Source organism: Pelophylax lessonae (genome assembly GCF_965119305.1).
Source record: "Pelophylax lessonae genome assembly, chromosome: 4".
Lineage (NCBI taxonomy): Eukaryota > Metazoa > Chordata > Amphibia > Anura > Ranidae > Pelophylax > Pelophylax lessonae.
Window position 1 is genome coordinate 199,241,839 of NC_138771.1, and position 15,228 is coordinate 199,257,066.

The 15,228-nt window shown below is 46.0% G+C and overlaps 1 protein-coding gene across 4 annotated transcripts in view; it reads right to left on the minus strand.

Moving 5' to 3' along the window:
* Nucleotides 1-15,228, minus strand: part of LRRK2 (leucine rich repeat kinase 2) — an 816,940-nt gene that overhangs the window by 689,876 nt on the left and 111,836 nt on the right. For all 4 annotated transcript variants that reach the window (XM_082254234.1, XM_082254231.1, XM_082254232.1 and 1 more), the window contains one exon: nucleotides 5,645-5,776. In XM_082254234.1, the coding sequence (XP_082110360.1) occupies nucleotides 5,645-5,776 (132 nt within the window). The remainder of the gene's footprint in view (nucleotides 1-5,644; nucleotides 5,777-15,228) is intronic.

The window sequence follows — 15,228 nt, forward strand, 5'->3', positions numbered from 1 at the left end:
ACCTAGTGGTCGATGCATACAGACCTTATTTTATAAATTAAGCGCTTGTGGGGAACTGTATCAAATGCCTTAGCAAAATCCAGGTACACCACATCCACTGGTTTCCCCCTATCTAGCTCACTTCCTCGTAGAATGTTAACAGATTGGTTTGATAAGAACGCCCCTTTTTTAATCCCGTGCGGATTACTGCTGATGTTGTTGTCTTTAGCAAACTCTTGGATATAGTCCCTTATCATCCCCTCCAGAAGTTTACATACTACTGACATCAAGCTAACTGGCCTATAATTTTCCGGGTTATGCCTCTGCCCTTTTTTGAATATCAGTATCACGTTAGCCTTCCTTCAATCACCTGGTATAGTTCCTGTCATAATACTGTCAGCAAAGATCAGGAACAGTGGTCTAGATATAGTTTTACCAAGTTCTTTGAGTTTTCTCGGATGTACGCCCGCGGGCCTGGTGATTTATTTGCGTTAATTTTATCTATCATTTCCCTATTTTCACCCTCTGTTAGCCATAGCGGCAATTCCAGTGAATTACTGCTAACCATACCGTCATGGTCAGTGTACCCCTCATTTTCCTGTGTAAAGACAGAGGGGAAGAAAGCATTACACACGGTTGCCTTTTCAGTGTCCTCTGTAACTATCCTGAGAAGTTTGAAATGTAAGACCGCACTCTGGTTGGTATTTTGTTGAAATCAAAAAGGGTTTCCTTTATTCCTCAAAGTAAAAGCAGACAGACAGTGTACAAGCAGACGTGTTAGGTTGACGCGTTTCACGACATTCTTAGTCGCTTACTCATAACCACACAGTGTGGTTATGAGTAAGCGACTAGGAATGTCGTGAAACGCGTCAACCTAACACGTCTGCTTGTACACTGTCTGTCTGCTTTTACTTTGAGGAATAAAGGAAACACTTTTTGATTTCAACAAAATACCAGAGTGCGGTCTTACATTTCAAACTTCTCATGTCTCTGGACGACGGATCCGACCTGCACCAGGTTTGAGACACACACCTGAGCGGCTCCACCTTTCTGTTTCTCTGTAACTATCCTCCCATCATCGTTAATTATGTGTGCAACATGCTCTGCCCTAGTTTTTTTGCTGTTGATATATTTAAAGAATTTCTTAGGGTTCTTTTTACTATCCTCCGCTATTTGTCTCTCGAAGATGATTTTAGCCATTTTGATTTCGTATTTACATTTCTTATTTGCTTTCTTGTATTGCTGGAAAGCCGATAATGTGCACTCCGATTTATAATTCTTGAAGGCCAATTTTTTTTCCTAATGAGTTTAACATTACGGTTTAGCCAGCCAAATGTGGCTTGGGCTCTTTTGTTTAATATGCTCCTAAAGCATTCCCATTTTTCCTCCGTGGTCAGTGTTCCTAGGGTTTGGTCCCAATTTACTTTCTCCATCATTGAGCACAATTTGGGAAAGTTTGCCCTTCTGAAGTTTAGGGTTCTTATGTTCCCCTCTTGCCTTGCTATAGTTTTTTACACTAAATGTGATCATCCTGTGATCGCTAGAGCCCAGGTTGTCCCGGACTCCTACCTCTGAGATTAGGTATGGGTCATAAGTGATTAATAGATCCAGCACTGCATTTTCTCTAGTAGGAGAATCCACCAACTGAGGCATGTAATTGTTCCGTACGGTTTCCATGAAGAGACGGGCCTTCTGTGAGTGAGTAGTCCCCTCTTCCCAGTCAATGTCGGGATAATTGAAGTCCCCTAATATGATCACTGATCCCAGCTTTGCCACTGTACCCAACAGGGATATAAATTCCAGCTCTATCTTCTCCCTTTGGCTTGGTGGTCTATAACAAACCCCCACAATTACTTTTCCCTTTACTTCTTCCCTATGGAGTTCTACCCGCACGGATTCTAACTCCGTTCTCATCCCTTCCATAATATCACTCCTCTCCATCACCCTTACATTATTCTTGACATAGAGACATACTCCTCCCCCTCTTTTTCCTACCCCGCAGGACAAAAGGGCCGCTTGTGGGCTGAGAAGACAAGACCACGTTTGCGGTGAGGCTCTCCATAACACCTCAGCAGTGTCACAGGCTGATCACCTCCATGCCACACCACATTGAATCAGTAATTCATGCAATAGAAGCCCTGACCAAGTATTGAGTGCATACTATACTGTATATGGACATACTTTTCAGTAATCCAACATTTTTTAATTAAAAATGCTTTTTTTTTTTATTGGTCTTATATAATATTCTAGTTTTCAGAGAGAATGAATTTTGGGTTTTCACTAGCTGTAAGCCATAATTATACAAAACAAAAGAAATGCTTGAAATATATCACTCTGTGTATAATTAATCTATATAAAATATAGTAGTTTCAATTTTTTAATTGAACTACTGAAATAAATTAACTTTTTTATGATATTTCTAATTTGAGATCCAACTGTACACCATGAGGAGACTGACTGCAACGGATTTGTTCCTGCGGAAAGTCGTCACTATCGCCCATGAATACAGAGTATCCCTAATAGACATTTCATTAGATACAAGCGGAACTGTACTAGGCAGGACATTTTAGTAAAACAATTTGAAGATTTGATAAAGAAATTTCTGGACAACAAACTGGATATTATCCAGTGATTCAGAAAGTTTCAGAAAAATGGGGAGGCGACCCTATTGTATATCCGGATCAGAAGAAGAGAAAGATGCGTCACCTAGAAACCTTAGCTCTGAAAGGTCTTAATATAGATTTCATCATTTGGGTAATCAAAAAGAATTTATTTTTATAAGTGGCAGGATATTTAAAAACAAAATCTCTCTTTCTTTAAAAGCATAGGAATAGATAATGTATCACATTTTTGCAAGAGCAGTATATGGATGCAATTTAATATATTTCAATGTTGTATAACTGTTATTCAGGTGTATGTTTTAATATTAAAGGACATTTTTTATACTGTTCAGAAGGGCTTAAATAGTATTGTCCTGTAAAAGAAGAGAGCAAGGGATTTGCTTCAGGTTTTACAAAAAAGGGACTAAATACAATAAAAATTGATGGCACACATACCCAATATTTTTTACCTGATTAGTGAAAAACAAATTGTCCAAATACTTTTTTGTGGTATATAAACAATATGCATCCCAATATAAATATCAAATTTCAAATAAACAATTAAACAAAAAGGTCTTTGTGTGAATTCTTCCCATCACTATAACTTCTTATCCACAAGAGTAATACACCAAGTATTGTTATATACCCACAGTCGATGAGAATACTTTCATATTTCCTCCACCATGCATAAGACAGGGTCCCACCACCTTACATACTGTATATTGCTCTCAACTTCTACCATAGACCTGCTCAAAAATCAGGTCAAAAGAGCTTTCCCTTCAAGGGGTCTATCATATTCCACTGTGGTGACCTTGTGTTTCTTGACCATGTTGCTGGTCCCTATATAAGTTCCAGTCTTCGCCCCTAATGGTGGGAATACTCTTGAAGGGTCTTCAGGGTTCCATGGGGATGGAGAACGGTCTTGAACCTGTATAGCACACTGCATCTAACTACACCTATGCTGAGATGAGCACCCAAGCAGGTTTCAGTGCCTGGAGCAGCGTTACTGGCTGTCCCTACAATGTGGGATCCTGGGCCCAGCACCCAAGCTTTTACAAGCCTGCACTAATCTGGATGCACTGCTTCTATTGTTGTAGTAGAAGACAGTGAAGCATTGATTCAAGAATAAACAAAATAAACTAGTTAAAAAGCAAAGAGTGGTTTTACTTTGCTGGAGAAGAGGTCAATCACCTTTTGACACTAGCAAAAAAAATAAGGATTCACAGTAGGATAGGGTTATAAGGAGGATGCCTGAAGGCGTGTCTTCAAAAGCGTTCCTAGTGTCCTCTTACCTAAAGGTTCCAGCCCACAAACCAAGATCTATGAATATCAGGCCTGTGTCCTGTACAGTTAGGATATAGTGTATAGTCATAATTCATCATATACTTGCCTGGTGTCAATAAATTATGGCTGGTTGCCATCAGATACTAAACTTATAAATAAGAACCCTTAAAGTGGTTATAAACATCAGACATGAAATATGAACACAGCATATCCCTCTATAGTGTGTACTTGTCTCAATTCAGCAGTGTTATTTCTGTCTTCTGCCTTGTTCCTCTGCTATCAGCATAAGTTACTTCTGACAATTTTCCTGACACCAAGAGAAAAAAAGGTGACAGGGAATGGATTTCCTGCACACGGCCTGGACTGACTCCACTCTGCTCCTGTGTAAAGGGGGGGGGGGGGGGTTCGCTTCCCTCCAATCAGCTCTCAGAGCTCTCCTTACTGAGATCTGCAGTGTGTAATTTCAGCGCCATGCCCCTTGTTTTTCGACAGCTCAGACAATCTTTATAAAATTTTGGAATTTGAATGGATGTAGAGAAGAGAACATTGTAGATAAACAGGTAAAAGCTTATGTAGGAGGATTTGTGTGTATCGCCTGAGGGCAGTTACTTTACTAGGTACATGCAACGATTTAGAACTTTAACTAAATATACAACCAATGTTGCACAGACCAAGAGATAGAGTGTGAGTCAGCACTCACTGACAGCAGATGAGATGAAACACAAGTTAAATAAATTAACTCATACAGTCCATAGTAATAGAGGTATATCAGGGATGGGATCCCCAGATGGATGGATCCAGAAGCAGGGGGGCACACACAATCATCGCCAGCTCCTCTACAGGGAGAAGGGATTCCCTCAGGGACAGACAAAACAAAGCAAAGGGAGGGCGCCAGGTGAGTATGAGAAACAACAAATAGCAGTTTATTCCAAATAAACCTACATCAGTGTCTAGCAAGCAGCATACAGGGCTGATGTGGATGCCATCAGGACAAGAAGAGGTAAAGGCAGAGTGGAGGACTGCTGTATATCCAAGCTCGGACCCACCGCAAAGGAGTCTAACACTGGCAGCGTCTCAAGCTCTGACACGCCGCTGACTGGGAGGGGGCGGACGGCAACATGTTGTTGAGGCCCCATCTCTTTCAGATTCTTTAGGAGGCGTGGCCTCATAAATGTGTTGCGGCCCGCCCCTCCTCAGCTTGTGTGTTGGCTTGTGTACTCCCTGCTTGTCCTGATGGTATCTACACCAGCCCTGTATCCTGCTTGCTAGACACTTTGATGTAAGTTTTAAGTGCTATTTGTTTTTATACTCATACTCACCTGGCGCCCTCCTTTTGCTGTCTTTTATTTAACTGAATATACCCCTTTAATATTTTAGTATCAATATAAAGCAAGAACTTCTACACCCCCATCCCCCCAGCAGCAATGTGCATGTACAGCACAACATTCCAATCCAATTAGCGCCGGTTCACACTACCACTACCAGGGGCGACCTCCGAGATCGCGGTGCGAGCAGCGCGCCGCGACCTCGGAGCGGCCGCCACGGACTTCATAACATTGAAGTCTATGGCGGTCGCCTCCTGGTCGCCCCAAAGAAGCTCCGGACCCTTTTTCTAGGTCGGAGCGACTTGTGTCGCTCCTATTAGAACGGGTCCGCAGCTTCCCTATGGGAGGCGACCTGCGGCGACCTGTGAGACGACCAGGTCGCCTCACAGGTCGCCCTAGTGTGAACCGAGGCTTACTGACGCTGTAATATTTCTATTTACAAAACACAATGCTCACCAAATGTAAGTTTCTGGAACAAACAACAGCACACTTCTTGGATTTTCTCACTGTTTGGAAATGTCTTCATAGCTTCCATTATGATATTGTAACATCTTACATTGCCAGACATAAGTACTTCCACATTGCCAGCTGTAATAGAAAGACGTGAAAGCTAAAATTATGTGTACATATTAGGATATTCTAAAAATATTTTAAATTATGATACAATAATCAATTAGTTATATTGCAACAAAATAGATCATATGAACATAGTTCTCATAGCTAACCTGGCCACCTGTAAACCGGTCACGAAGAACTATCAAAAAATATGCACTGTACCCCAAATAACCAAATTCTAAGTTGCACCTAAAAGATTAAAAACACTACTGCTATGCATGGATGGCATGTGCAGGTATCCAACTGTTTAGCAAGTCTATTTATGTGACACACTCATTTGTTAAACCATATTCTAATCATTAATATAATATCTACCAACACATTGTTCAAGTTGCAAAAGAGAGGTAAAAACACATCCTTGAAAGACTACTCAGCGCAGCAAATTTAAAGTGAATACACACACACACACTAAAATAACAAGTTCTTCCGAAACTCAGAATCGCTTCAACTCGACGGCCATAAGCTATTGCTTTTCATGGACTACTCGCAACAAGTCTCGCGCCGCAGGAAAGCTTTCCAACCAATTTGTAAAGCTTTGTACCAAAAGGGGGTGAAATACACTGTAGCATATCCAGCCACCCCTCGTTTCACAGATCCCTCAGGGGATCAAAAACCCTTTTCTCATCCGGAAGAGGCCCGCCATTTCCTGCAATCTTACCTCCATATCCCTATGGATACCACGGATGGAACGACCTCCCAGCGAGTGTCAGGTCCGAGGGACCAGCGTAGCCCCAGAAAAGATCCACCCAAGAAGCTCAGGCTATCTAATTCCCCCAGGCCGATACAAATCACATTGATGCTTTAATTGGTTTATGACACACTGTTCTTGCAATTTGTGATAATCAAATTCTAACCCTTTGTGCTCACAGGTTGCTCACTGTTATTTACCATCACTGCCCACTGTTAATTTTTTCTCTACCATGTTCCAACCCTCAGGTGCTCTATATCAGCAACACACAACCTTACCGTGAGATGGACATGGGGCACCGCCTGGCCACACTCCAGGGTCATCTGTAACCACACCCTCCCTCCCTGGGTTATGCCGCGAAGGCAACGCTCCTCACAGATGCGGACGAGAGCTGTCGATTGCCGGTAATGCTGTTCGTTGGTGTGTGAATTACACATGTGGAAAAATGTGAAGTCCAGGCTTCCTTGGGTATGTACCCTTTATTTTTTCCCCTCAAACCCATGTTGGGTTCGTTATCCCCTCTAGTTTCTTCTCGCTATGTTGCAAGTACCATTTGTTAGCCTCGACATTGTAGATTATTTCATAACACTGAGTCGTCCTACAACCATTCATCTACCATTTAATGTCTTTATATCCGTTTGACAGAAACCCCCCCCTTGCGGTTTTTAGATGAACATAGTCTCTTGGAATGTCAAAGGCCTTCGCTCACCCCAAAAACGTATGGGAGTTCTCCGTCACCTTAGGTGACTAAAAACCGATGTGGCCGTATTACAAGAGATGCATCTGACTTGCCTGTATGCGCAAGCTCTGAGTGGGACAAGTATATGGTTCCTCAGCTGTCAAGGGCAAAGCGGGTGTTCTTCTCATCCACAAACATCTCCCTTGCGAGCTAATCTCCCTGAAAACAGATGAAGAGGGCCGTATTCTCATAGCTACGGTTAAAACCTTGACAAGTGAATGGACAATGAACAGTGTGTAATTTTTATGCCCCAAACTCACCCTCTAAAAAGTTTTTTATAATCTCACTTCCCTTCTAGTTCCTTCTCTCCTATCTAACTTTGTAGAGGGACTCCACCTAACTGATGCATGGATATTATCCCACCTGGACGGCAGAGAATACACCTACTTCTCACCTCCACACCACACACTGTCCAGAATAGACTATATTCTGACCAACGCCACACTCCTAGAAGCCACCCTGAATACCCTTATACACGAAATAGCTATCTCGGATCATGCCCCAGTCTCTAAACTATCTGGCTTTACCACTCAAAATTTAAGCAAGGTCTGGCGATTTCAGTCCAACTTGGCCAATGATCTAGCTGTCCAAAATATTATCAAAAAAGACACTTGGGGGGGGGGGCGTGGCCTGGAGCGGCATGAGGTAGGACGCTGTTGAGGTGAGCTCCGCCGGCCGAATCTCCAACTTACAGTTATCCTGCACCCCGATATCCTGTATTGCCTCCCAAGTGCCTCCGGACACCCCGCTGACGCCCTAGACCATGTCGCCACCAAAAAGACCCGCAGATGCCAACGCTAAATTGGATAAATTCCGCCGACTGGATAAGAGTGACCAGGCCCAAGATGGCACAGCGGCGGGAGCGGCGGTAAGCTCGGCGGGAGCCGAGACAGCGAAGGTCCTGGACGCCATAGCTCAGTGTTAGGCATCCCGCACTACTAAAATTGAGGAGGTGAAGATAGACATTTCTCTAGTGCGCCAAGATCTCCAGAAACTGAGGGAGAGGGTGACCGAGGCTGAACAGCGGATTAGTGGGGTGGAGGATGCCCTGCCCCCCTTCAGCATACTTCTGATGCCCTGCAGCTCCAAGTGACCCAATTGCAACTAAAGCAAGATGATATAAAGAACCGACTTAGGAGATGCAATATCAGATTAATAGGGGGGAGGGGTCCCATCCATCGCCTTGAACAGTTGCTGATTGACACTTATGGCCGTGAAGCTTTCTCCCCCACTTTTGTGGTGGAACGGCACATCGCCTCTCTGGCAGACCACCGCCTCAGGGGGGGCACCCCCCCCTGTACTTTCATTGCAAAGCTACTTAATTTTCGGGACAGAGACACTATCCTTTGACTCACTAGATAAAAAGGTAACATCCCCTATGGAAATAGTAGGCTGGCAATCTTTCCGGACTTTTCTGCTGAGGTCCAGAAGAAACGCAAAATATTGAGGCTAAACGCTGCCTCCACATTCAACATATAAAATATGCTATGTTGTACCCAGCCCGCTTACGTGTCGAGGGGGAAGATAGGGTGCACTTTTTCGACGACCCAGAAGCTGCTATCTCATGGCTGGGACGTCTTGAGGCTCGAGCTTGATCACACCTCGTGCCTCCCACCCTGGATTTATCTTCATGACGCCGTCCTGTATTCCCTGATATATCCTGCCTTCTAGCCCTTCACTCCAATATTCCCTTCTTTCCCTGGATTTACCCTCCCGGGTGCTTGTCCTGCTGCCTGTGATCACCTGTAGCTGTCCAGGCCTTCCTGTAGGGAGGCTTTCTCCACACTCCTGGACTGCCGGGCGTACAACATTACCCCTCTTGACACCCCTGGATTTACCCTGAACCGGCAGGATGTGAACTATCCTTGCAGGCCATCGGAGTGCCTGCATTAACCTTCCCCTATTGTGTATCGTCCCTTCCCTGTTTCCCCCAAAGTTGTTGCTTTTACTCCTGCCCTTTTTCCCTTCTTCTATTTTTGCTGTGTCCTCCTTGTTTGCCTTGCTGCCCAGCGAACTTTCGCTCCCAAGACTCCCCAGGTATGGACATACCAGCCGCCTACTCTGCTGTTGCTGTGTGGGGCGGTGTCCCCTCCACAGCACAGTGGTGGTCCTCCCCCCTATATTTTTTCTTCCAGTGCTGGTCCTCATTTTTTCCTACTCCTGGGGATTTGTCAACTTTATTGGTTGACTAGTTGGATGGGGTTCTCTCAGGCCCGCACGGTTTGAGGTTTGTGCAGGGCGGGGTGGGTGGATGTTCAGTCTTTATTAATGAATATTCCTAGTTGTTTTTATGTGCCTTTTGATCATATGCCATGTCTACTAATGTGTGTAGTGCTTACTTGTCATGATAACTCTAGAAGTACATTTAATTTGCATGTTGATGCCGGCGGCGGGGGTGGGGGTCTATGCAGTACCAAAGTGGGTCGACCGGTATCCCTGGAGCTCCCGTGCCTAATTATCTTTTTCCCTCCTGATGGCCAGCCTTAAATTTCTTACATGGAATGTCCGTGGTCTCAGAGATAAGATCAAGCGCTCCGCTGAGTTTGATGTGCTCAAACGTCATAGGGCAGACGTTATAGTTTTGTTGGACACGCATTTGGATGGTGCTCTGCAGCAGGCCCTACGACGCCCGTGGCTAGGCTGGACATTTCACTCCATTTATACCTCTCACTCTCGGGGAGTCGCGGTTTTAATCGCCAAGTCTGTGCACTTTGAGCTCCGGGGATCCCTAGTAGACCCTGCAGGTAGATTTGGATTTCTTGATGTATTATTGTTTAGGGATCCCTACCTGCTTATGGTGTTTTATGTTCCTCCCCCCCTTCTCATCTACAATTCTTCTTGAGGGGCTGGATTATATGGTTCAACACCCCCAGGTCCCAGTGGTGTGGCTCGGGATTTCAATAACACTATGAACCCCAGCCTGGACAGGATGCACGTCTCTGGGTCCCCTGTATCCCCCCCCCCTCCCCCACTACCACTAGGTTTGCCCGCCTGATGGCGGAATTCAATCTTCTTGATTCCTGGCGTATCAAATACCCTTCGCTTTGTGCCATTCCTCAGCCCATGGTTCGATGTCCCGCATATATCTTATTCTTATCTCTCCCTCACTCCTCCCTAGATTGCTAGACGCAGGCTTTTGTGCTCGTGGCCTCTCTGACCACAGACCTTACTGGATTACGGTGAGTTTGCGGAATGTCCAGGCCAGGCCTGCTTGGCAATTGAACCCCTTTTGGCTTTCTCTGATTCCTGAGGAGAGGAACATAGCTGAGAGCTGGCAACATTTCTTCGTTGATAATGCTGACAAGGCCTCCCCTCTTGTGGTATGGGAGACTTTCAAATTACATGCTAGAGCGACTCTGACTTCCACCATTAATTCCGTTAAGGCTGAATCTGCTCGGGCACATACCCAGGCTGAGCAGGCTTTGGCTTCGGCGGAAGCGGCTTTTTTGGCTGACCCGACTCCTTCTGGGGCGGATCAATTGAAGCTCCTTACCAGAGTGGTGGAACAACTGGACTACGAAAAGGCACGTAGGTCCCTCTTCTTCCAGAAACAGAAATTATATGAACATGGTGAGCGGGCGGGTAGACTGTTAGCCTATTTAGTTCACAGGAAAGAAAGACCCCCAGTTGTTATCACCCTCCACTCTGCGGATGGTCCCCCTGTCTCAAATCCAATTGAGGTGGCGGATTGTTTTCGCAGTTTCTTTCAAGACCTCTACTCCTCAGTGGCCCCCGATGATGACTCCCCAATCTTGCCCTATCTGTCCCCGGACGTCCTCCCTCAATTGACTTCTGAACAACTGACCATGCTAGAGGCCCCCTTGACGCACGATGAAATAGTCGAAGCAATTGCTCAGTTTCCGAGATCCAAGTCTCCAGGCTTGGATGGTCTGCCCATCGAATTTTACTCTACGTACTCGGAGGTATTAATCCCGCACCTTTTGACTATGTTCACCACAGCCTTTGACACTTCTTCCTTGACCCCTCCATGCAGGAGGCTCTAATAGTACTTATAACCAAACCAGGCAAGGACCCCCACTTCCCAGCCTCTACCGCCCTATTTCCCTTTTACAGGTGGATGTCAAGATTCTGGCTAAGGTGCACTCGCTTAGACTTAAAGTTATACTTTCCCTGATTCACCCGGATCCGTCAGGATTTATGCCGGGTAAAAACACCTCATTCAATTTGCAACGCCTCTTTATGAACCTGCAAGCGCAACGCAGCAACTCCGGCTCTAGATTCGTGGTGTCATTGGATACGGCCAAGGCATTCGACTATGTTGAATGGAACTTTCTCTGGAGCTGCCTCGAGGGTTATGGCTTTGGGCCTAATTTTATCCAATGGGTTCACATCCTATACCAGGCCCCGGTTGCCAGGATTTTAGCCAACGGCTGTACCTCGGCGGCGTTCCCTCCTACTAGGGGGACTCGCCAGGGCTGCCCTTTATCCCCCCTCCTGTATGCCCTGGTGGCCGAGCCCCTGGCGATTGCTATTAGGTCGCACCCAGATATCCGAGGCCTAAGAGCTGGCGCTCTGGAGGAGAAGATAGGCATGTATGCAGACGACACTCTGCTGTACTTGTCTGACCCGGGTGAATCACTTCAGGTAGCCCTGTCCCTCTTTGAGCATTTCGGCCACTACTCAGGACTGATGATCAACTGGGACAAATCCCAAATTTTACCGATAGATGACATCCCCCCATCCCCCCCCCCCCCCCGCCCCGTTAACCCAGGATTTCCCCTTCAGGTGGTAGACCGTATCAAGTACCTGGGGATCCAGGTCACCAACTCTCCTAAAAACTATTTGCCAGATAATATCCAACCCCTCTTCACCTTATTGAAGTCTAAAACTCAAACCTGGGCACGTCTTCCATTGGGAGTTCGAGGCAGGATCAATCTAGTTAAAATGGTTTTACTGCCCAAATTGCTATATATATATTGGCATTCCCCCGATCTACCTCCCCCTAAAATACTTCTTACAATTCGACTCCTTCCTCAAACCCTTCATATGGGGCTCCAGCCGGCATAAATTGGCCTGGAGGAAACGGAAAAACCCTACGGATTTGGGTGGTCTTGCGCTCCCCAATTTTAATATGTATTACATAGCGTCGCAATTGTCCCATTTCTTTCATCTTCACAACTCTGATAGAGAGAGGTTCTTGGCCCTTCTGGCTCCATCCTGGGCCCCAGCCGGCGCTGACCCCTTGTCCCTGATATTAACGGGGGTCAGGGGTCTAGGCAAGAGGGAGATAATGCGAGCATGCTATATCACTACAGACGTCTCTGGTATGTTGTGTCCGCTAAGCTGGACTTTCCCTTAATGCATGATCACACTCCGCTCTGGCACAATGCCCATCTCCCCAAACTGGCATATATTCCTGATGCGCACGGCTGGGCCCGGCACGGAATCCATTTTTTAGCCCACCTGTCATCTGGGGGTGCGCTCAAACATTCGAGGCCCTAAAACAGCAGTTCGAACTTCCCATTCACATGTTCTTTAGATATCTTCAGGTTCGACATGCTTTTTACTCCCAGTTTCCTCATCCTTTACCAGATATAGCTCCGATCTCGATGATAGAAGTACTCAGGGGCTCTGAGCCTAAACAACTCATTTCTCACCTTTATAATGCCCTCATTCTTCCCGCATCCACAGTGTTAGCTTATGCTATCAAAACTAAATGGGAGGGTGATGTGGGACCTCTGGAGGATGAGGAATGGGAGGACGCCCTTGATAATTGTAAGTTGGTATCTCCAAAACTGTCCGACCGCCTGACTCAGTTGTATGTGCTCCATAAGGGCTATTTGACCCCTCTCCTAAAATCTAAATTCCAGGCGGATGCCTCCCCCGAATGTCCTATGTGTGGGAGGGAGCAGGGTACGTTTTTCCACCTTCTCTGGAGTTGCCCTGAGCTCCAAAGCTTCTGGAAACAGGTTGTGGGATTCCTGCATGACACCTTGGGCTCCCCCCTGACGCTGACCCCGAAGCCATGCCTGCTCGTTATATTTCCCGATGTTAGCATCGATAAATCAACCACCCAATTTCTACACGAGACTCTATTCCTCGCTAGGAAGTGTATTTTCTCAAAAGTGGATGTGGATGTGGATCTGGGATAGGTGGGTTCAGGCCCTGGAGATGTGTGTCTACATTGCCTACGATATGTGTTGCATGTGTTTTGAATCCATTACCCCGTCATCTGTTAATAAACCTTGGGGTCCCTGTAACCATGGACTATCTATAGCCCGAGGCTGGCGCTGGTCCCTATTCATGAACATTTGGAGCTCGTGTCTCCTGCCCTCATGCCATGGACATGTGTTGATGCTGTACCCCACTGCTGCTGTAGCTGGTTTCACACTGTTCTCTTCTAGAGATATGGTGTATGTATTATCTGCAGCAAGCACTCATGTTCCTTGTACAAATGTTCACTACTTTTTTTAATAAAGACTAAAAAAAAAAAAAAAAAAAAAAAAAAAAAAGACACTTGTGCCAATTATTTAGCATCTAACTCCGAACACGATAACCTCAATCTGCTCTGGGAGGCAGGGAAGGCTGTCCTTAGCGGTCATACAAAACTCTCCAGAAAAAAGGGAGGCTAGGCGAACTGCCAAAAAAACTGTTTGATCCGTGGGCAGAGGCGCAGGAGAAACTCCACATTTCGCTCGAAGACCTGCGATACCATAAATACGGCAAGAAGGCAGGTAAATTATTAGCGCGCCTTTGCAAGGGCCCCTATACCCTCACCCATATCGCAGCTCTGAGAGACAGCCAAGGCAACAGGGAAAGGAGGAACCTGACCCTTCAGTGAATAAGCCTGTACCACCGTTTGTCTGATCCATCTGGATATGGTCGCAGCAGATGTAGCCAACCCCTGTCGTTGTCCTTTGGTGAGGACAAACAGAGAGTCTGACTTCCTGAAAGATTCAGTAGCCACCAGGTAAACTCTAATTGCCTGAACCACATCCAAAGAATGCAAAGCAATTCCCTTGGGATGCTTGGGCTTAGGACAGAGTGAAGGCAGAACAATGTCTTCATTCAGATGGAAATAAGAAACTACCTTAGGAAGAAATGACTGATTAGGTCGAAGTACCACTTTATCTCTGTGGACCACCAGATAAGGTGAACGGCAGGACAGCGCCGCCAATTCAGAGACTCTGCAGGCAGAAGTAATAGCCACCAAAAAGGCAACCTTCTGAGACAGTGTAAGCAGAGAAATCTCCCTAATGTTCTCAAAACGAGGTTTATGAAGAACAGACAATACCAAATTAAGATCCCACGGAGGTACCAGGGATCACCTCGGAGGAGCCATATGACAAACGCCTTGTATAAAAGTGCAAATCAAGGCACGCATAGCTAAAAGACATTGGAAAAACAGCCAAAGCCGACACTTGGCCTTTAACAGTGCCCAAAGCTGACCGCTGTTCAACCCCTTTTTGAAGAAATGTCAAAATCCTAGCCACCGAAAAAAGGCGAGGATGCACCTTCAGCGATTCGCACCATGAGATGTATGATTTCCACATACGATGATAGATCTTCCTAGAAGTAGACTTCCTGGCCTTCAATAGTGTAGAAATCACAGGAAAGGGGTGAGAAAGACCCCTATCCTTCAATACCTTGCTTTCAACAGCCACGCTGTTAAAGCCAGCGACTGTGAAGCAGGATGGAAGATCGGCCCTTGAGACAGCAAATCTTCCAAGAGGAAGTCTCCAAGGAGCATCGGCGACCAACCTTACCAGATCTGTGTACCAAGACGGGTGAAGCCAGTCTGGGGCAACCAGAATGACCGGAATCTCTTCCACCTCTATTGTGCGCAGAAGCCTCGGCAGGAATTTCAGTGGAGGGAACGCATAGATCAGCCGATATTGACCCCAAGGAGCCACCAGTGCGTCTGTGGCGCCGGACAGAGGATCAACCCTTATCTCCCGAACCACATCCAGAGAAAGCAAGGCAACTTTCTTGGGATGCTGAGGCTTAGGACATAGAGAAGGCAACACAATGTCGTCA